The 20739-nt window shown below is 38.0% G+C and overlaps 1 protein-coding gene across 6 annotated transcripts; it reads left to right on the top strand.

The window, feature by feature from the left end:
* The first annotated feature begins 16 nt into the window (after nucleotides 1–16).
* On the top strand, nucleotides 17–20409 carry LOC132862789 (C4b-binding protein alpha chain-like). 6 transcript variants are annotated; one of them, XM_060895042.1, is made up of 17 exons: nucleotides 17–123; nucleotides 6571–6631; nucleotides 6816–7001; nucleotides 7944–8049; nucleotides 9108–9181; nucleotides 10528–10707; nucleotides 10860–11036; nucleotides 12544–12723; nucleotides 12885–13061; nucleotides 14568–14747; nucleotides 14912–15088; nucleotides 16128–16307; nucleotides 16728–16907; nucleotides 17404–17442; nucleotides 17610–17660; nucleotides 18058–18131; nucleotides 19150–20409. In XM_060895042.1, the coding sequence occupies exons 2-17, from the start codon at nucleotides 6577–6579 to the stop codon at nucleotides 19153–19155; spliced, it is 2022 nt and encodes a 673-aa protein (XP_060751025.1). In that variant the 5' UTR covers nucleotides 17–123; nucleotides 6571–6576; the 3' UTR covers nucleotides 19156–20409. The 6 variants fall into 6 exon arrangements, with proteins under 6 accessions (XP_060751025.1, XP_060751026.1, XP_060751027.1 ...); XM_060895043.1 differs by having other exon boundaries at nucleotides 17610–17664; XM_060895041.1 differs by lacking the exon at nucleotides 18058–18131 and adding an exon at nucleotides 1141–1307 and having other exon boundaries at nucleotides 21–123; nucleotides 17610–17664.
* Nucleotides 20410–20739: the final 330 nt, after the last annotated feature.

Genomic DNA, 20739 nt, shown 5'->3' with positions numbered 1-20739 from the left:
CCCAGAAACCAAAAACCCGGAAGTAAACAAACTGCCTAGTCTTTTGAGGCGAGTTTACGTGATTGGATTATACATTATTATTATTTTTTTCATTCCCAAGGTTCTTGTAGTTTTGACGTTAAGGTAAGAAAACACTTGGTCCAACTTTTGTTTTCCATAAATTTGATTACAGACCCAGTTTTACTGGAAGTTACATAAATACAACAGAAGGGTTATTAGCTGTTTTTAACCGCTGATATTCAAGGTGTGGATTTAACCCGAGTAAGTGTTCGAGTAAGACTTCTTGCATGCCTTGTTCTTTTTATATAATCCATTTATTTGTTAGAATTTAGCCCAGAATGTGCCTTAATACCTTATTATTCTTATTTCTAACTCAGAACATCGAAATATCCAAAATAAGTGATTAACCTTACTGATGTAGAGGAAACAATTGATATCAAGTGCTTTTAAAGTGTATCTCATAGCTACAGATTATTTATGTAAACTTTTCATGCATTTATTTTAGAATAGATTAATGGATTAAGACATGACTACATGACTACAGGATCTTTTTTAAACAGAAACTACAGGTATACAGTATTATACTTTTTTAATTTACAGTTTATATGCCTGAAATTAAATAACCTTAAAGTAACAGGGCATGTTACTACACATAACATACATTTACCAAACCCAGTGCTTACTGAGGCATTTTTTTTTAACAAAACCACACCCTGTCTGAGTGAGAAGGAGGAAATGAGTGATATTTATACATGATAGAAGGAAATAACGGCATAAGTACACCAACTTGATATTAGATGTCTGTGATAAAATAGAAAAAAAATGGAGAAAAATTAAGAACAGTCAATGAATATACAAACTACAGTTTATAAATAAACATCTCAATAAAAATACTTTTTTTAAGGTGTAATCATATTAGTTCTAGGAGTTTAACCTTTTACTTCTGTAAATGACCGATAAGTCATGATTGTTTGTTTTTTAACTGGAACGCTTACATTTGGTACAATCCCTAAAGGTTTCTTTTCTTTTATTAAAACGACTGTTTATTCTCACGAGTTTGGCCGGGATCGGCTTCCGTAGTCCTCTGGATCTTTATGGTATTAATAGATACACGTTAATTAAACACTTCCGTGTTGACAGGCACGAGCGCGTTTAAACCAAACCAAACCTTTATGATGTCTAACTCCTAACTTGTGCTCAAGACCTGAAGCACGTGTGATACTAGTGATTTTGGGAGGAATTTGACTTTTGTTCAGCCAAGTAGTCACTTGTGACTGAGGAGGAAAAAACTGAAGCAGCTGATAACGGTGAGTGTTTACATAAATTAAACTGGGGACAAAATAAACAGTGAGATGAGACTGGAGAGAAAAAAAAGCAGTGGATTTAACAGAATGTTGTTAAAAAAGCTTTTGGAAGCTTTTTGATGGTTTTTTTTTGGCACGGAGAGCTTGATTGGATTGTGATTGGATGCAAGTCCTGTCAGTCGACATAAAACATTGGGGGCGGGGCTTAACGAATATAGACTCAGTGTATTTACACATGAATTTACACATTAATATATTAATCTAGATAAATTTGAAAAAGCTGCTTTTTTCTCTGTTTTGCCTTTCTGTCAACACTGAGATGGCATTTTTACTCCAGGAAAAACAAAGCTTTTTAAAAACTTACAATACAAAAATACAATACAAAAAAATTGCAGTATTTAAATATATTTAATAATAATCTTGATTTATTTGTATTATATATTAAACCTTTTGTTTTAGGTTTATGTTCCGTAAAGTTGCTTTAAGACAGTCAATTGTTAAAAGAGCTACTGTATAGAAATAAATTTGAATTTGAATTTAGTATTGATCGAGCTATAAAAATGAGTTATAGTCATGTGATTCAGTCATGTTACCCATTTAGCTCAGATACATGTAACTGACACCTGATGGAAATGACGCATGGAGATGGAAAGTGTTTTAAAGTGAAAATGGTACTTTCAGAACTCCATCCATCCATCCATCTTCTACCGCTTATCCGGGGCCGGGTCGCGGGGGCAGCAGTCTAAGCAGGGACACCCAGACTTCCCTCTCCCCAGACACTTCCTCCAGCTCCTCCGGGGGAATACCGAGGCGTTCCCAGGCCAGCCGAGAGACATAGTCCCTCCAGCGTGTCCTAGGTCTTCCCCGGGGCCTCCTCCCGGTTGGACATGCCCGGAACACCTCCCCAGGGAGGCGTCCAGGAGGCATCCTGAACAGATGCCCGAGCCACCTCAGCTGACTCCTCTCGATGTGGAGGAGCAGCGGCTCTACTCTGAGCTCCTCCCGAGTGACCGAGCTCCTCACCCTATCTCTAAGGGAGCGCCCAGCCACCCTGCGGAGGAAACTCATTTCGGCCGCCTGTATCCGGGATCTTGTCCTTTCGGTCATGAGCTTTGGGTTAGGTGAGGGTAGGAACGTAGATCGACTGGTAAATAGAGAGCTTCGCCTTCCTCAGCTCTTTCTTCACCACAACAGACCGGTATATCGACCGCATCACTGCAGAAGATACACCGATCCGCCTGTCGATCTCCCGCTCCATCCTTCCCTCACTCGTGAACAAGACCCCAAGATACTTAAACTCTTCCACTTGAGGCAGGGGCTTTCCACCAACCTGAAGGGGGCAAGCCACCCTTTTCCGGCTGAGAACCATGGCCTCGGACTTGGAGGTGCTGATACTCATCCCCGCCGCTTCACACTCAGCTGCAAACCGTCCCAGTGCACTCTGAAGGTCCTGATTTGAAGAAGCCAACAGGACATCATCATCTGCAAAAAGCAGAGACGAAATCCCGTGGTCCCCAAACTGGACTCCCTCCGGCCCCCGGCTGCGCCTAGAAATCCTGTCCATATAAATAATGAACAGAACCGGTGACAAAGGGCAGCCCTGCCGGAGTCCAACATGCACCGGGAACAAGTCTGACTTACTGCCGGCAATGCGAACCAAACTCCTGCTCCGGTCATATAGGGACCGGACAGCCCTTAGCAAAGGGCCCCGGACCCCATACTCCCAGAGCACCCCCCACAGATCACCACGAGGGACACGGTCGAATGCCTTCTCCAGATCCACAAAGCACATGTGGACTGGTTGGGCAAACTCCCATGAACCCTCCAGCAACCTGGCGAGGGTATAGAGATGGTCCAGTGTTCCACGACCGGGACGAAACCCGCATTGTTCCTCCTGAATCCGAGGTTCGACTATCGGCCGGATTCTCCTCTCCAGTACCCTGGCATAGACTTTTCCGGGGAGGCTGAGGAGTGTGATCCCCCTATAGTTGGAGCACACCCTCCGGTCCCCCTTCTTAAACAGAGGGACCACCACCCCAGTCTGCCAGTCCAGAGGAACTGTCCCCAGACGCCACGCGATGTTGCAGAGGCGTGTCAACCAAGACAGCCCCACAACATCCAGAGACTTGAGGTACTCAGGGCGGATCTCATCCACCCCCGGTGCCTTGCCACTGAGGAGCTTCTCAACCACCTCAGTGACCTCAGCTTGGGGGATCGAGGAGTCCTCAACTGAGCCCTCTGCCTCTGCTTCCTCAGTGGAAGACATGTCGGTGGGGTTGAGGAGATCCTCGAAGTACTCCTTCCACCGTCCGAGAATGTCCCCAGTCGAAGTCAGCAGATTCCCACTCCCACTATAAACAGTGTGAGCAGGGCACTGCTTCCCCCTCCTGAGGCGCCGGACGGTTTGCCAGAATTTCTTCGAGGCCAACCGATAGTCCTTCTCCATGGTCTCACCGAACTCCTCCCAGACCCGAGTTTTTGCCTCTGCAACCGCCCGGGCTGAAGCTCGCTTGGCCCTCCGGTACCTATCAGCTGCCTCCGGAGTCCCCCGAGCCAACCAGGCTCGATAGGACTCCTTCTTCAGCTTGACGGCATCCCTTACTTCCGGGGTCCACCACCAGGTTCGGGGATTGCCACCACGACAGGCACCGGAGACCTTACGGCCACAGCTCCGCGCGGCCGCGTCGACAATGGAGGTGGAGAACATGGTCCACTCAGACTCAATGTCTCCAACCTCCCTCGGGATCTGGTTGAAGCTCTGCCGGAGGTGGGAGTTGAAGATCTCTCTGACCGGAGACTCTGCCAAACGTTCCCAGCGGACCCTCACAGTACGTTTGGGTCTGCCAAGTCTGTCCAACTTCCTCCCCGGCCATCGGATCCAACTCACCACCAGGTGGTGATCAGTTGACAGCTCCGCCCCTCTCTTTACCCGAGTGTCCAAGACATACGGCCGGAGGTCAGATGAAACAACCACAAAGTCGATCATCGACTTCCGACCTAGGGTGTCCTGATGCCATGTGTACTGATGGACACCCTTATGCTTGAACATGGTGTTCGTTATGGACAAACTGTGACTAGCACAGAAGTCCAATAACAGAACACCACTCGGGTTCAGGTCAGGGGGGCCGTTCCTCCCAATCACGCCCCTCCAGGTGTCACTGTCGCTGCCCACGTGAGCGTTGAAGTCCCCCAGTAGAACGACGGAGTCCCCGGTCGGAGCACTTTCCAGCACCCCTCCCAGAGACGCCAAGAAGATCGGGTACTCTACACTGCCATTTGGCCCGTAAGCACAAATAACAGTGAGAGGCCTCTCCCCGACCCGAAGGCGCAGGGAAACGACCCTCTCGTTCACTGGGGTAAACTCCAACACATGGCTGCTGAGCTGGGGGGCCGCCTCTCACCGCGGGCAACTCCAGAGTAGTAGAGGGCCCAGCCTCTCTCGAGGAGTTGGGTTCCAGAGCCCAAGCCGTGCGTGGAGGCGAGCCCAACTATATCTAGTCGGTATCTCTCTACCTCCCGCACCAGCTCAGGCTCCTTCCCCCCCAGCGAGGTGACATTCCATGTCCCTAGAGCCAGATTCCGTGTCCGGGGATTGGGTCGCTGAGGCTCCCGCCTTCGACTGCCACCCAATCCACAATGCACCAGCCCCTTACGGTTTCTCCTGCAGGTGGTGGGCCCACAGGAGATCGGCCCCACGTCACTCCTTCGGGCTAAGCCCGGCCGGGCCCCATGGGGTAAGACCCGGCCACCAGGCGCTCGCATGCGAGCCCCAACCCCGGGCCTGGCTCCAGGGTGGGGCCCCGGTTGCGCCATACCGGGCGACGTCACGGACCTTGTTTTAACTTTCTTCATAAGGGTTTTTGAATCATTCAGGCACTCAAACCCCTCCACCACAATAAGGTGGCGGTTCAAGGAGGGGACCTTCAGATCTGTTCGGATTAATGTGGGTGTACATTGGGTTGGAAAACACATTGAACCCACCTAACCTTCTTGAATTAAAAATCTTTCCTACTGCATCTTTAAGATGACATGCTCAGTCTAATAAAGATGAGCTTACATCATTCAGTCTCTCATGTGTGAAATTTCACAATCTACCCAAAGGAGAACTAACAGCCCTGAAAGATTTCAGCAACCATTGTGATCATGCCAGCAAAGTTGTTAGTTGTTGTTTCCGAAAGTGTTCATTTTGCATGGTCGTGTGTGTATAACAGATTCTGCTTTAAGAAATGAGCAAATAAATAAGTGATAATGAGATTTAAACATGTCTGAAATGAAAGAAAGACTTTTTAAAAAGATGTTGCTTAATTTTGTTTTTGACAAGTCGGAATTTCCTTTAAGAAAAACATAGATAGTTACGTGTGACTACTGAGAGAACAGATACTCTGACGTCATTTCATCATCTGAATAAAGAAGTAGCCCTTCTCAAATGAATTGCATTTTATGTGATGTGATATCTGGCACCAAGACTTTGGCATCAGAACTTTTAATTCCTTGAGAGTTGAAGCCTTCATGGGTCAATCTTGTTCATCCAGCACATTTTACAGCTGTTTGATTGGATTGAGATCTGGCAAAATTGGAGCCAAGTCAACACTTTGAACTAACTTGTCATGCTCCTGAAACCGTTTATGACAGGAAGGGTTATCCTGCTGAAAGAGGCCACTGCCATTAGAGAATATTGTTGCCATGATCCTTAAACTTGCCCATTTTTCCAACTTCAAGAACTGACTGAACACTTGGTGATGAATATATCCCAAACTTTGACTGCTGCCACTGTAACATGATAATCAATGTCATTCACTTCAACTCCGTGTTAAGGTTCAGCCTGATTGGTGTATATGTACCGTATATGCAAAAGTCTTCCAATTTTAAGAAATGTTTTTGAACATTTTCATTTTTCAAATGTTTTTTGAACATTTTTCATTTACAGAAAAAATGCTTTTGAAATTAAATGTGTACAGGAAAATGTGCTAAAAGAACAGCGATAAACTCATTAGAATTAAAACTCCTTAAACATTAAACGTTTCCTGGTGTTTACTAGCTTGGATGTATGATTAGATTAGATTAGATTAGACTGGGCTAATCATATATTATACATACTCAGGATGAGATAAGGAAAAATGTCTCTACACATAATTCTACTCCTTACTAATCTTCCTCCACCTTCTATTTCACCTTTTGTAGTTGTTTTCTTCTTTTTCGTTGCTTTTTGATATTCTATATATTGTCTTCTAATTATTTACTCTTTGCTGGTGTCTAATATTTACAGTTGAAGATGTTGTGCTACGTAATCATCTCCATACTTCTCACGATGGCTGTAAAAGTCCGAGGTGAGCTCTGTTTTATACGCCATGAGGTATCACAGCTGCAGCCTCCCCACCGTCTGTATCTGATTGAACTACATATGAGATAAAAAATGTTTAGAATGACTTTTTTAGTTTTACTGGAGATTTCCAGCTTGGTGTTTTCTAAACCCTCTGTTCACTGTTATGTCTGATTTGTTTTTTAACTCAGCCCAATGTGACACACCTGTTGTTGGAGGAAACCGGATTATGACTGAAGGATTACAACAAGGGCCTTTTCCTGAAGGATCCACTATAAAGTTCAAATGTTCCACCGGTTATGTTCCTGAGCGACGAGCTTCCAGCTCAATCACCTGCATGGGAACCCAGTGGAGTGAACTCGAACTTCAGTGCAGAAGTAATTAGTCTATAAACTTTTTTTTAACTTGAGATTTAACTGGCCAGTATTTTAGATTACCAGTGGTCGACATGACAAAAAACATCATATCATGATTCTTAAAAATCATTTCTGCCATACACAATATGCATCACATATATCAGTTTAGCAAGAAGCAACAAAGGTCTTACTACGTTAAAATAAAAAAATTTGAGCTGTTCAGAGAATGGCTACAGTCACTTTTTTACGTTTAAAATATAATTTGTACTAAAAAGCAGAAGAACAATTAAAAACAATTTTATTAATACTATCCTTCATTATAACATTCCAACAGCAGCAATTGTTTTAAAAACAATCATAAAACAATATTAAAAAATTGACCATATCTCATTCATTCATTCATTTTCTACCGTTTATCTGAACTATTCTCGGGGAGCCTGTGCCTATCTCAGGCGTCATTGGGCATCAAGGCAGGATACACCCTGGACGCGTGCCAACCCATCACAGGACACACTCACATTCACTCACACAATCACACACGGGACGGGGAGAACATGCAAACTCCACACACACACAAGGCGGAGGCAGGAGTCGAACCCCCAACCCTGGAGGTGTGAGGCGAACGTGCTAACCACTAAGCCACCGTGCCCCCTGACCATATCTCAGAAAAGTATATTTTGACCTAATATTGATATCTCATTGTCATTTCTCCAAGCCATAGTTTGGATTGATTTATTGATTTAATTAATTAATTGATTAATTGGTTGATTTGTGAACACTTTATATCACGGCTCAGAGCAATGCTCAAATCTAATTAGTCAGAAGGCGTGCATTATTTTCGTATTACGGCACATGTAATATTTCCGTCTGTAACACACTATAGGTTTATATCCACATGCTTATTGTGTTAAAATGCAAAGCACTGTGGTATAAGTGGAATAACACACTTTTTTTTTTTTACAGAAAAGAGCTGTGGGAATCCTGGTGAGATAACCAATGGAAAGTACCTGTATCAACCTACAGACGCAGTTTTGTTTGGAGCGGTCGTCACAGCAGTGTGTAATAAAGGGTAAAAATGTAGCCTTTTTTTCGTTCCTATTTGGTCCTACACACATGTAACAGCGAATAAACAGATTGTAAATGAACTGACCAAAAAAGAGGTTAAAACACTTTAAACATAATTGTTTCCCTTAACAAGCAGCTTTCATTTAGAACATAGAAGACGCAGTGTGGAGAGCGACACATTTTAATAACCTTTCAATTTACAGTGAAGAATTGTAAAAAGCTTCTTTGGGTGAAGCTTCTCATGAAGTTTGTTGACGGTGCATCAGAAATACTGTTAAGAAATTAAAGTAGAAAATAGTTTTGGATTGTTTTACCACTTTTTGGCCACTGCATAATGCCATATGCGTTAATGCCATGGTCTTATGTTAGCTAGCTTGCCGATGATAATGGAGTTGTGCTCAAATGACGTGATGGTTCAGTGGTTAAGGCTTTGGGTTACTGATCAGAAGGTCGGGGATCAAGCCCACAAGCTGCTGAGACATCAACGTTGGGTCCTTGAGCAAGGCCCTTAACCTTACCTGCTCCAAGGGCGCCGCACTATGGCTCACCCTGCGCTCTGACCCCAGGCTCATAATAACCTGGGATATGCGAAAACTTAAAGCATTTCACTGCATGTTGTACTCTGTATGTGTGTGTGACAATTTTAATTTGAATTTGAGTGTAAAAATGCATCGTATAGAAACAGAAACATGGATAGAACGGTTGTTGATATATTCAGTACATAAATGAATATGAGCGAAACGACTTGTGCTAACAATTAGCTGTGTTTGTAAAAATATACAAATATGAGTGCAAAAAATATTTAAGACTTTATATTTGTTTACTTAAGTTTTGTAAAGTACAATGAAAAAATGTGTGTGTGTGTATATATATATATATATATATATATATATATATATATATATATATATATATATATATATATATAATATAATATGTGTGTGTAATTGTATTTTTTTTTTTTTTTTTTGGCTTTTCTTGGCCTATTTATTTTTCCCAAATTGTCTAAATTAGTGCGTGTACATTTGAAATGTGTATTTTATAACAAATGTCTGTTTACAGTTACCAGCTTGTTGGATATGAAATTAGAAATTGCAGAGAAACTGGTTGGGATGGAAGACCTCCTCTATGTGAAGGTAATGACTTTGTTGGGAAAATTTTCACTTTTAACTTTCATTTTTAAAACAGTTTTGTGCTACATTACTATGATCATGGTTTATTCAACATTTAGAAATGTAGTCTGTATTAATTTCACCTGCATGGCCAAGGTTTTGGTGGAAGGTGACCCATTATAGAGGAACGTGACTGATTTCTGCAGTCTGCACTGGGGCTCTTTAGTCTCTATCTTCTTTTCAAATCCTATACACTTTCTTAGGGAAAAAGTGACACAATGAATGTCCTCTTAGCCTGAGCTTTATGTATTTCCTATATTTTTGTACAGTCTGTTACCGAGGCTACGTTTTCTCAAACGATCTATAACTAAAGAATATCACTTGCTGCTTGGACACTTAATACTCGCTCTGTGTGGCGAAATAATACTCGCTCTGTGTGACGCTTCAGGTCACCCCATAGATTCTTAGTTGTTTCTATATATTTTTTTAAATCAAAAACATTGGTTTTCTTTTGGTTATGCCATTACTTTGCTCATTCGGATGTGTGCTTCCTTTTAAACTTCAGTTAACTAGCAGACACATATTCATGATTCCGTTCTCTTTGATCGGATCTTACTGACCTTAATTACTTAATTCACTCCTTTATTAATTACATGCATGGAATAGCTAATAGCTATATAGGCATGTTACTGATTTCTGCAGTCTACATTGTTTCATAGTGAACAATAAGTTTAAAGTGCGTCCTATCCATTCTGGAGATTAAAATCAGCTCTAATGCATGATGCTCCCACCACCATGCTGCACCACAGCGTTCTACTCTAGTCATGTGCTTTTATTTTACACCACCACAAGGACTGTTTGGATTTATTGATTTATTATACATTTTGGAATTGGTCTGGTCTTTATTTGAGGTGAATCCGAATCAGTTCATTAAAGGCAGCTTTACGATAATTCCTTTTAAGCATGAGTTCGAATGTGGTTGGTTTATTCACACACCCACTTCTTTAATTAGAAAAGGTGGTACAAACTTGTGCATCCAGGTTATTGCAACTTTCATCTTTTCCTGTTTTCCCCTGCAGTGTTTCAATTTTTTTTTTTTTTTTTTTTTAAACTTAAGGTTTAATTCAGACATTTAAATCAGTAATTCAGATATTATTTGTAAGTGGAAGTTGTAGGTATCTGCTCTAAATAAATCAAATAAATTAATGTATTCATTTTTGCGCTCATACATTCTATGTATTATTATTATTATTATTATTATTATTATTATTATTATTATTATGAAATGACATTTCATCTCTAATGTTATACCAGAATAAGTAAAGAATACCTGAATTGTTCTTGTGAATGTTTTTGATTGTTTTTTTCAGCGGTGAAGTGTCAAGCGCCTCCTGATGTAACAGATGGAACGTTTGAACCAGCCGAAGAATTTTATGCCTATGGAGACGGAGTCACATACTCTTGTAAAAGAGGTCTTAATCTTATTGGATCTTCAACAATAATATGCTCAGATAAGGGACATTTTCGGCCTGATCCTCCTCAGTGTCTGCGTGAGTTCCACTCAATTCATTTTTTCAACAAATATTTCAATTAATAATAAGAACAACAATGTACATTTTTATGTTGATCTTCATGATAATTATTATTAGTATTAATTATAAGCTGTACAACAGGAATAAAAGTTGTCATTGTTTTTATACAGTTGTGACCTGTGAGAGACCCGAAATCCTAAACGCAGTTAGAATTGAAGGAAAATCACCACCTTATAAATACAGTGAGTTTGTTCGCTACCAGTGTAATAAAGGCTACAAAATGGAAGGATCTGATCGCATGATCTGTACAGAGAAAGGCTGGGATCCACCTCCTCCTCAGTGCACCGGTACAAATAATTCATATTTCTGTATAATATACATAATTATTTATTCCTTCTGTGAACAGTGTTAGTTGGGACTCGTGCAATCAGTTAATATGTTTATTTGTTTGTTTGATATGTATTTGTTATTGGTTGGTTTGGTTTTTAAAACCTTCCAGGTAAAGATAATGATATAAATAAATAGATAGCGAGTGTCTTGTTCTTTGTTTTATATCTCTAATTTTCCATTTTGCTCTATTTGTTGTTGATAGTCTTTACAGTATTCCATGATATGTCTATATCTCTCTCCTGATTGATACCTTTTAACAAGTTAGACAATGTGTATATGGGCTTCAGCAGTCAGATGAAACCAAGAAAATGTGAAATAATCCTAACAGATTAGAACTGATTGTTATTTGGAGTAAATCAGAGTCACTTCATTGAAGACAACAGTATGATAATTACTTTTAAGCATTTGATTGAATGTGATTGGTTCATTCTGAACAAAGCCACACCCCCAATTATAAAAGGAGGTACAAACTTATATAGCCCAGTTGTTGTAACATTTTTATTTTTCCTCTTTTCTCCAACAAAGTTTCTGATAATTTTTCAAGCAAGTTGTAACGTGATTTAGTTTGGTTTCATTTCGGTTCCACTTTAACAAGGCTGTGTAGACATTTTAAATCCACTGTATGAGAGAATTTTAGACAGTAATTCAGATATTATTAGTAAATGAAGTACCTGCTCTATATAATCAAATAAATTAATTAGTTCATTTATTGCCCTCTTACTTTCTTATCTTCACTTCATCCTCTTTAAGGAAAGGATTATTATATAAAATAATAATTATTAAATAATATCGTCGCTGTCGGGCGGAAACCTCGTATGTCCAAATTTGGTCAATTTCATATTTTTTCACATATCGATGCTATTGGTCAGTCCCCACGTGGGTCTTTTATTTTTACAAGTTATTAACCAATCTAAAGTCTTGAAAATAGCTTGAGCACAAATCTCATAACTCCATTGGACACTTCAACTGTCCACCTCTTCCTCACTCTGCGGGAGAGATTTGCGGCATATTTCTCCTTAATAAGAGTCACAACGAATCAAAACGTCTTCTGAGGTAAATGTCTTCAAATCACTGGGCTCAAAGAAAAAAATCTTGACCCCCGCTAGTTCTGGTGCTCGTCTGAGGACAGGAATTTAGCGCAAGACAATCCACTGCAACGCGGACTAAACCCTGTGCACTGCAGATAAGGTACGGCGTTTTTTAATTTCCTGAAAAGTAATAGTTTTGGAGATACGAGGATTCCGCCCGACAGCGACGATGTGCACTGTGTTCGAGTTGCTTTTGTTTTTCGTCATTATTATTATTATTATTATTATTATTATTATTATTGCACAATATACTAGTTGTTGACATTTTCTTTTCTCTTACCATTTTTTTAGAAATGACATTTAATCAATGTTATACCAGAATAATTAAAGAATACCTGAATTGTTCTTGTGAATGTTTTTGATTGTTTTTTTTCAGCGGTGAAGTGTCAAACGCCTCCTGCTGTAACAGATGGAACGTTTGAACCAGTCAAAGAATTTTATTCCTATGAAGATGAAGTCACATACTCTTGTAAAAGAGGTCTTAATCTTATTGGATCTTCAGTATTAACATGCTCAGATGAGGGACATTTTCGGCCTGATCCTCCTCAGTGTCTGCGTGAGTTCCACTCAATTCATTTTTTCAACAAATTTTTCAATTAATGATAAGAACAAAAATCTTTGTACATTTTAATGTTGATCTTTATGATAATTATTATTAGTAGTAGTAATTATAAGCTGCACAACAGGAATAAAAGTTGTGACATTGTTTTTATACAGTTATGACCTGTGAGACACCCGAAATCCTAAACGCATTTAGAATTGAAGGAAAATCGCCACCTTATAAATACAGAGACTTTGTTCGCTACCGGTGTAATGAAGGCTACAAAATGGAAGGATCTGATCGCATGATCTGTACAGAGAAAGGCTGGGATCCACCTCCTCCTCAGTGCACCGGTACAAATAATTCATATTTCTGTATAATATACATAATTATTTATTCCCTCTGTGAACAGTGTTAGTTGGGACTCGTGCAATCAGTTAATATGTTTATTTGTTTGTTTGATATGTATTTGTTATTGGTTGGTTTGGTTTTTAAAACCTTCCAGGTAAAGATAATGATATAAATAAATAGATAGCGAGTGTCTTGTTCTTTGTTTTATATCTCTAATTTTCCATTTTGCTCTATTTGTTGTTGATAGTCTTTACAGTATTTATGATATGTCTATATCTCTCTCCTGATTGATACCTTTTAACAAGTTAGACAATGTGTATATGGGCTTCAGCAGTCAGATGAAACCAAGAAAATGTGAAATAATCCTAACAGATTAGAACTGATTGTTATTTGGAGTAAATCAGAGTCACTTCATTGAAGACAACAGTATGATAATTACTTTTAAGCATTTGATTGAATGTGATTGGTTCATTCTGAACAAAGCCACACCCCCAATTATAAAAGGAGGTACAAACTTATATAGCCCAGTTGTTGTAACATTTTTATTTTTCCTCTTTTCTCCTACAAAGTTTCTGATAATTTTTCAAGCAAGTTGTAACGTGATTTAGTTTGGTTTCATTTCGGTTCCACTTTAACAAGGCTGTGTAGACATTTTAAATCCACTGTATGAGAGAATTTTAGACAGTAATTCAGATATTATTAGTAAATGAAGTACCTGCTCTATATAATCAAATAAATTAATTAGTTCATTTATTGCCCTCTTACTTTCTTATCTTCACTTCATCCTCTTTAAGGAAAGGATTATTATATAAAATAATAATTATTAAATAATATCGTCGCTGTCGGGCGGAAACCTCGTATGTCCAAATTTGGTCAATTTCATATTTTTTCACATATCGATGCTATTGGTCAGTCCCCACGTGGGTCTTTTATTTTTACAAGTTATTAACCAATCTAAAGTCTTGAAAATAGCTTGAGCACAAATCTCATAACTCCATTGGACACTTCAACTGTCCACCTCTTCCTCACTCTGCGGGAGAGATTTGCGGCATATTTCTCCTTAATAAGAGTCACAACGAATCAAAACGTCTTCTGAGGTAAATGTCTTCAAATCACTGGGCTCAAAGAAAAAAATCTTGACCCCCGCTAGTTCTGGTGCTCGTCTGAGGACAGGAATTTAGCGCAAGACAATCCACTGCAACGCGGACTAAACCCTGTGCACTGCAGATAAGGTACGGCGTTTTTTAATTTCCTGAAAAGTAATAGTTTTGGAGATACGAGGATTCCGCCCGACAGCGACGATGTGCACTGTGTTCGAGTTGCTTTTGTTTTTCGTCATTATTATTATTATTATTATTATTATTATTATTATTGCACAATATACTAGTTGTTGACATTTTCTTTTCTCTTACCATTTTTTTAGAAATGACATTTAATCAATGTTATACCAGAATAATTAAAGAATACCTGAATTGTTCTTGTGAATGTTTTTGATTGTTTTTTTTCAGCGGTGAAGTGTCAAACGCCTCCTGCTGTAACAGATGGAACGTTTGAACCAGTCAAAGAATTTTATTCCTATGAAGATGAAGTCACATACTCTTGTAAAAGAGGTCTTAATCTTATTGGATCTTCAGTATTAACATGCTCAGATGAGGGACATTTTCGGCCTGATCCTCCTCAGTGTCTGCGTGAGTTCCACTCAATTCATTTTTTCAACAAATTTTTCAATTAATGATAAGAACAAAAATCTTTGTACATTTTAATGTTGATCTTTATGATAATTATTATTAGTAGTAGTATTAATTATAAGCTGCACAACAGGAATAAAAGTTGTGACATTGTTTTTATACAGTTATGACCTGTGAGACACCCGAAATCCTAAACGCATTTAGAATTGAAGGAAAATCGCCACCTTATAAATACAGAGACTTTGTTCGCTACCGGTGTAATGAAGGCTACAAAATGGAAGGATCTGATCGCATGATCTGTACAGAGAAAGGCTGGGATCCACCTCCTCCTCAGTGCACCGGTACAAATAATTCATATTTCTGTATAATATACATAATTATTTATTCCCTCTGTGAACAGTGTTAGTTGGGACTCGTGCAATCAGTTAATATGTTTATTTGTTTGTTTGATATGTATTTGTTATTGGTTGGTTTGGTTTTTAAAACCTTCCAGGTAAAGATAATGATATAAATAAATAGATAGCGAGTGTCTTGTTCTTTGTTTTATATCTCTAATTTTCCATTTTGCTCTATTTGTTGTTGATAGTCTAAACAGTATTTATGACTCTATCTCTCTCCTGATTGATACCTTTTAACAAGTTAGACAATGTGTATATGGGCTTCAGCAGTCAGATGAAACCAAGAAAATGTGAAATAATCCTAACAGATTAGAACTGATTGTTATTTGGAGTAAATCAGAGTCACTTCATTGAAGACAACAGTATGATAATTACTTTTAAGCATTTGATTGAATGTGATTGGTTCATTCTGAACAAAGCCACACCCCCAATTATAAAAGGAGGTACAAACTTATATAGCCCAGTTGTTGTAACATTTTTATTTTTCCTCTTTTCTCCAACAAAGTTTCTGATAATTTTTCAAGCAAGTTGTAACGTGATTTAGTTTGGTTTCATTTCGGTTCCACTTTAACAAGGCTGTGTAGACATTTTAAATCCACTGTATGAGAGAATTTTAGACATTTTAGTCAGTAATTCAGATATTACTAGTAAATGAAGTACCTGCTCTAAATAATCAAATAAATTAATTAGTTCATTTATTGCCCTCTTACTTTCTTATCTTCACTTCAGCTCTAGGAAAGGATTATTATATAACACACACACAATTATTATTAAATAATATGCTCTGTGTTTAAGTTGCTTTTGTTTTTTCATTATTATTATTATTATTATTATTATTATTATTGCACAATATATTAGTTGCTGACATTTTCTTTTCTCTTACCATTTTTTTATAAATGACATTTAATCTCCAATGTTATACTAGAATAATTAAAGAATACCTGAATTGTTCTTGTGATTTATTGATTGTTTTTTTTTTCAGTGGTGAAGTGTAAACCGCCTCCTGCTGTAACAGATGGAACGTTTAATCCAGACAAAGAACAATATACCTATGGAGATGAAGTCACATACTCTTGTAAAAGAGGTCTTAATCTTGTTGGATCTTCAGTATTAACATGCTCAGATAAGGGACATTTTCAGCCTGATCCTCCTCAGTGTCTGCGTGAGTTCCACTAAATTAATTCAACAAATATTTCAATTAATAATAAGAACAAAAATCTTTGTACATTTTTATGTTGATCTTCATGATTATTATTATTAATATTAATTATAAGGTGTAAGGTTTGATTTGTTTTTGTTGTTGGTTGGTTTGGTTTTTAAAACCTACCAGGTGAAGATAATGATATAAATGATTAGATAGCGAGTGGTGTTTCAATGTGAAAAGATGTCCATAAAAGATAACTGGGTTTCGTAGTTTCTAAATGAACAATCCTATTGTTTATTTGTTTAAACAATTAATGACACCATGTTTCATTAGCAGACTGATATTAGATGTATAGTCGATATGGATTGACTATACATCTAATACATTTACATCTAAAATTAACAGCATTTTATTTCTTTAATGCTTCTCTTTTTCCAGACACAACCTGTGATGCACCCCACATTATTAATGGATTTATAATCGGGGACGAGTCAACATTTTACAGATATAAGTCATCAGTCCGGGTCGAGTGTTACAGCTTTTACAAGATGGAAGGGTCTGATATCCTGACCTGTGAGGAAAACGGATGGAATCCACCTTCTCCCAAGTGCTATTTCAGTAAGATTTATCAGTGTTTGGATTGATTGATGTTCCTCCTGATGTAGATGAATGACTGATTAGACAGAAATAAAATGGTGCGATTGGCAATTATAAAGAAATAAATAAAACCCCACAGGATGTGCTGCTGTGGGAAAATAATCAACAACAGGATCTGATGAGGCCTAGCATAGAGAGCTGCAGAGCTTCACCACAGCTTTGTAACTGTTTAGTGTTAATATACGTCTGTTGTTTCCTCACTAGACTCTTATTTTTTCTTACTTTGAAATTAATACGACAAGAAATGCGATGTTTCTATTGCAACTCGTCATGTTTCCTGAAATCAGGAAGCACAAAGTTCTCTGTTCTGAAGCCTTTTCTGTGTTTATTCCACTAATATTAAATCCAAAAAACCAAATCTTCCTAAATGTCTCCACATTATCCACATTATTGTCTACAGTCTAAATGCAAAGGGTTTGGAAATAAAAGCAAATTAATATTTAATATTCTTTTGCAGATTTGGTTTGGATTAGTGCAGTTATAATAGTAGCACTGAGTAAGTACGGTCTTTTTATTTCTTCAGCTCTCACTCTCTTTTTTTTTTTACGTTTAGATAGAGTTAAACTAAATTTGAATTGAATAGTAATGTAAAGTACAGCTTGCAATTTCTATTATTTTCACTTACAAATGTTTTTTTTTTTTTTTTGTTATATTTCCCCCCAGTTTTTCTAGTTCTTTGCATTGTCTACTGCTACATGAAATTCAGAAAACCTAGTGAGTAAGTACAGTTTCCTAAAGTTATTTCATAGCTTTACTTATAATCACATGGTGGACTTACTGTATTTGATGTTTTTCTTTAATCGTGTGTGAGAACTAACCGGCTTTTCTGCTGCAACCAGCCTCTCAGAAATTGAGTGGTTTTTTCTTTTCCTAAAACCTGCACACACCATGACACGAAAAATACTAAACTTCTTTTACTACTAAATACTAATACTTCTTTTACTTCTATAAGACTTTTTTCTCCTCTTGTAAATGACTGCTGGATGGTGCGTGTTGTGCACTAACATGTAGAAAGAAGTGCAGCTCTGCAGCTGTTTAATATGAGGAAACTAAGCTAATGTTGATATTCAACAATACCCAAAGTGACCAATGGTGGTCTTTTGTGTTACAGATCTCCACCCGTTCTCTGGGATGAAGCAACTGATGCCATTTTATAGCCTCACTATTGATAAAAAATCAGATTATGTATGTACTTAACTGTATAAAATTAAATAATTACAAGCTTGTTGTTCGTGACCCGGTACCTGTTGTGTTAGATTAAGGAGAATAATCTGAATATCTGAATCTAGGGGAGTTTTCATGTTTCAGTGCTGTGTAAAGGTTCTGAATGATTACTGTTTAGTATATTTATGCTGCTGAATTCTCTGATTAAAATGAGCAATTCTTTAAAACACAACTCAGGAAGGGAGAAATGTACATTATATTTAAACTAGATTTGTAAAGTTTGTGGCGACAAAATTTGCTGTTGGCTTTTGATAATGCAAGTATTCGCAAAGGCCAGTGCTTTTTGGAGGCGAGTGGACATAAGGGTCAGTGTTACTTTTGGAGGCAAGTGGACAGAAAGATAGGGTGTCAAAACACTTGGAGGCAAGTGGAGACGAGCATGTGATGTCATCAGAATACCCGCGAGGAAGTTCCCCTCATTGTGCTGAGTGTTTTGATATGTCACATGTCCATGTTGTAAAAAGTTTTTTTGATTTTGCATATATTGGGGGAAAGGCTGCGGCACAACCGAAAGGCCAGTCGGTACACCAATTTAAAAGTTTGTTCAGAGTATCACCCTAAAGGGGCTGGCCGAGTTTGGTGCAGATAATTCAAAAGCTTGCCGAGTTACAAACCTCCAAAGTTTATAATGGGAGCCTATGGGGGAAAAAAGGCCACTTCGAGACCCGGTACCAGAAGTATCGGTACTCGGATCGCTTAGAAAAGTAATAGCAACAAACATCAGACCAGGGTCTACAACATATCCGAATTTGGTGCATGTGACTCGAAAGCCCTAGGCCGCATTAAATGTTATAAATTTTTGTCTAAGCTTAAATAGGAAAACAGAATTTTGGCTTCTACAAAGCCAACATAATAAAAGCAAGTCTAAAGGTTCATCTGATTTATTCTTTAAAAGCACAGCTCCAAACAACACCACCACTTAATAACAATATCAAGTTAGTGTACTTTTTCTCAATTGACTTTTGCTTTTCTGTTCCAGATATAAAGACTGCCCCAAACCTGAAAACTGTTCTCTGGTCACTATAAACCCTAGAGTTCCTCCAACAGAGGAAACCTTGAAGAAAAACTCCTACTGACTCACATTCCAGACTCTCTCTGGCTACGTAAACGTTTGGAGACTTTTTCTTTTGCAGCGCTGTGAGATTTATCGCTTTAGGTTATTGAATAGCCTTAGCATGTATCTACAAGGGAAACTAAGCTCTCTGCTTTCCAAAGCAAAATGTCTGCTATATTTGTACAACTACCACAGCTCAATTAGGAATGAATGTTTTTTTGTTATGGTGTGCTAAATATTGTGTAACATGAAGAATCAGTTTTCGGTGCAGGTAGCAACACAAAATTGTAAGTTCACAGACTGAAGTGAATGAAAAATATCAACGATTAGCTGTTACTTTGCAATAGAATGTTCTATAAGTTACACATTTTATTTTGGAGAAAAAATATTTCTTACTTTAATTATTAAGAGCAGCAGAATTTATGTTCATACTGTAATACGTTATACGGCCCTACTGATAGATATTAGCGGATGTTTTTAAGTCGAAATAAGTGAATTACTCCCCATAATGGGAAAGGAAAATATTACAGCATTTCATTTGTAAGGAATGAATCACACCAGTCTTCTGTAATAGGAAAATAATTAATCATATGTTATTCTCCCCAAAGATTATTTTCATGTTTTAATCCTTTTCAACAATAGAATTTGACTAAGTTTAATTTTTATTTAATTTTTATTTATTAAAAAATGTTTCAAGAAGAAACATAGTCCTGAATCATGTCCTGAACACTTTATGAACACGTGTTTTGTTAAGCAAACCGTTTTTTTTGGCTGTTTAATCATTTGCCATTACACTTTCATTTTTTGCAGCATTCACCATATATGTCTATGTGAAGTCAGTCAGTATAAAAAAGTGCACTAATAGAAAATTGGATTATGATTGAATCAGGGAAACATACTTTTCCTCATGGCTCCATTGTAATATAATGTATTACAAATGTTCCATCGGTTATGTGCCTGTGAAAGCTTCATCTTCCAGGTCAGTCTTCTGCGTCAGAACCCAATGGAATGAACTTGAACTCCAGTGCAAACGTAACTGGTCTATAAACATCTTTTTAGGTTGAGCTTCATTTTCTGTATTTTTCAAATATCTGAGCAAGTCAAAAGTAGGAACAAATGTAAAAATCAATGTCTTTTTTTTTTTTTTGCACAGAAATCACAGCACAGTGTAATAAAGTGTTTAAAAAAAACCCACATTGTTTTATTCTTTTATGACCTGTTTTTATCCTGGATAGTTTTCTTATTCTTGTGCTTACATCAAAGACTTGTATTGTAATAATCTTAAATATCAGTTGGCTCGATCAGTTGGCTAAAATCCACCTCCTCCAAAGTAAAGGTAGTCTCTGGGCAGGTTCTTGGTTTATGTCGTCTTTTTGTATCACCTGGCCACAACAGTGCTTTTTCTGGGGTCTCCTCTGGCTTACTGATAGATAGAAGAAAAAGCGAATAAGAATTTTACTTGCCATTTGTTCTTAGGGTCACTAAAGTGCATTGACAATAGTTAATGAACATAAA

The sequence above is a fragment of the Tachysurus vachellii genome, chromosome 19, assembly GCF_030014155.1.
Source record: "Tachysurus vachellii isolate PV-2020 chromosome 19, HZAU_Pvac_v1, whole genome shotgun sequence".
NCBI classification, from domain to species: domain Eukaryota; kingdom Metazoa; phylum Chordata; class Actinopteri; order Siluriformes; family Bagridae; genus Tachysurus; species Tachysurus vachellii.
The sequence above is the reverse complement of the archived record's forward strand: the minus strand, read 5'-3'. Positions and strand labels throughout refer to the sequence as shown.

Bases quoted from the DNA above. Each gene is read 5' to 3' on its own strand.
- LOC132862789 (XM_060895040.1), top strand. From the start codon at position 6,577: ATGTTGTGCTACGTAATCATCTCCATACTTCTCACGATGGCTGTAAAA. The intron at 8,050-9,107 runs GTAAAAATGTAG...GTCTGTTTACAG, and splicing joins ACAGCAGTGTGTAATAAAGG to TTACCAGCTTGTTGGATATG. The intron at 10,708-10,859 runs GTGAGTTCCACT...GTTTTTATACAG, and splicing joins TGATCCTCCTCAGTGTCTGC to TTGTGACCTGTGAGAGACCC.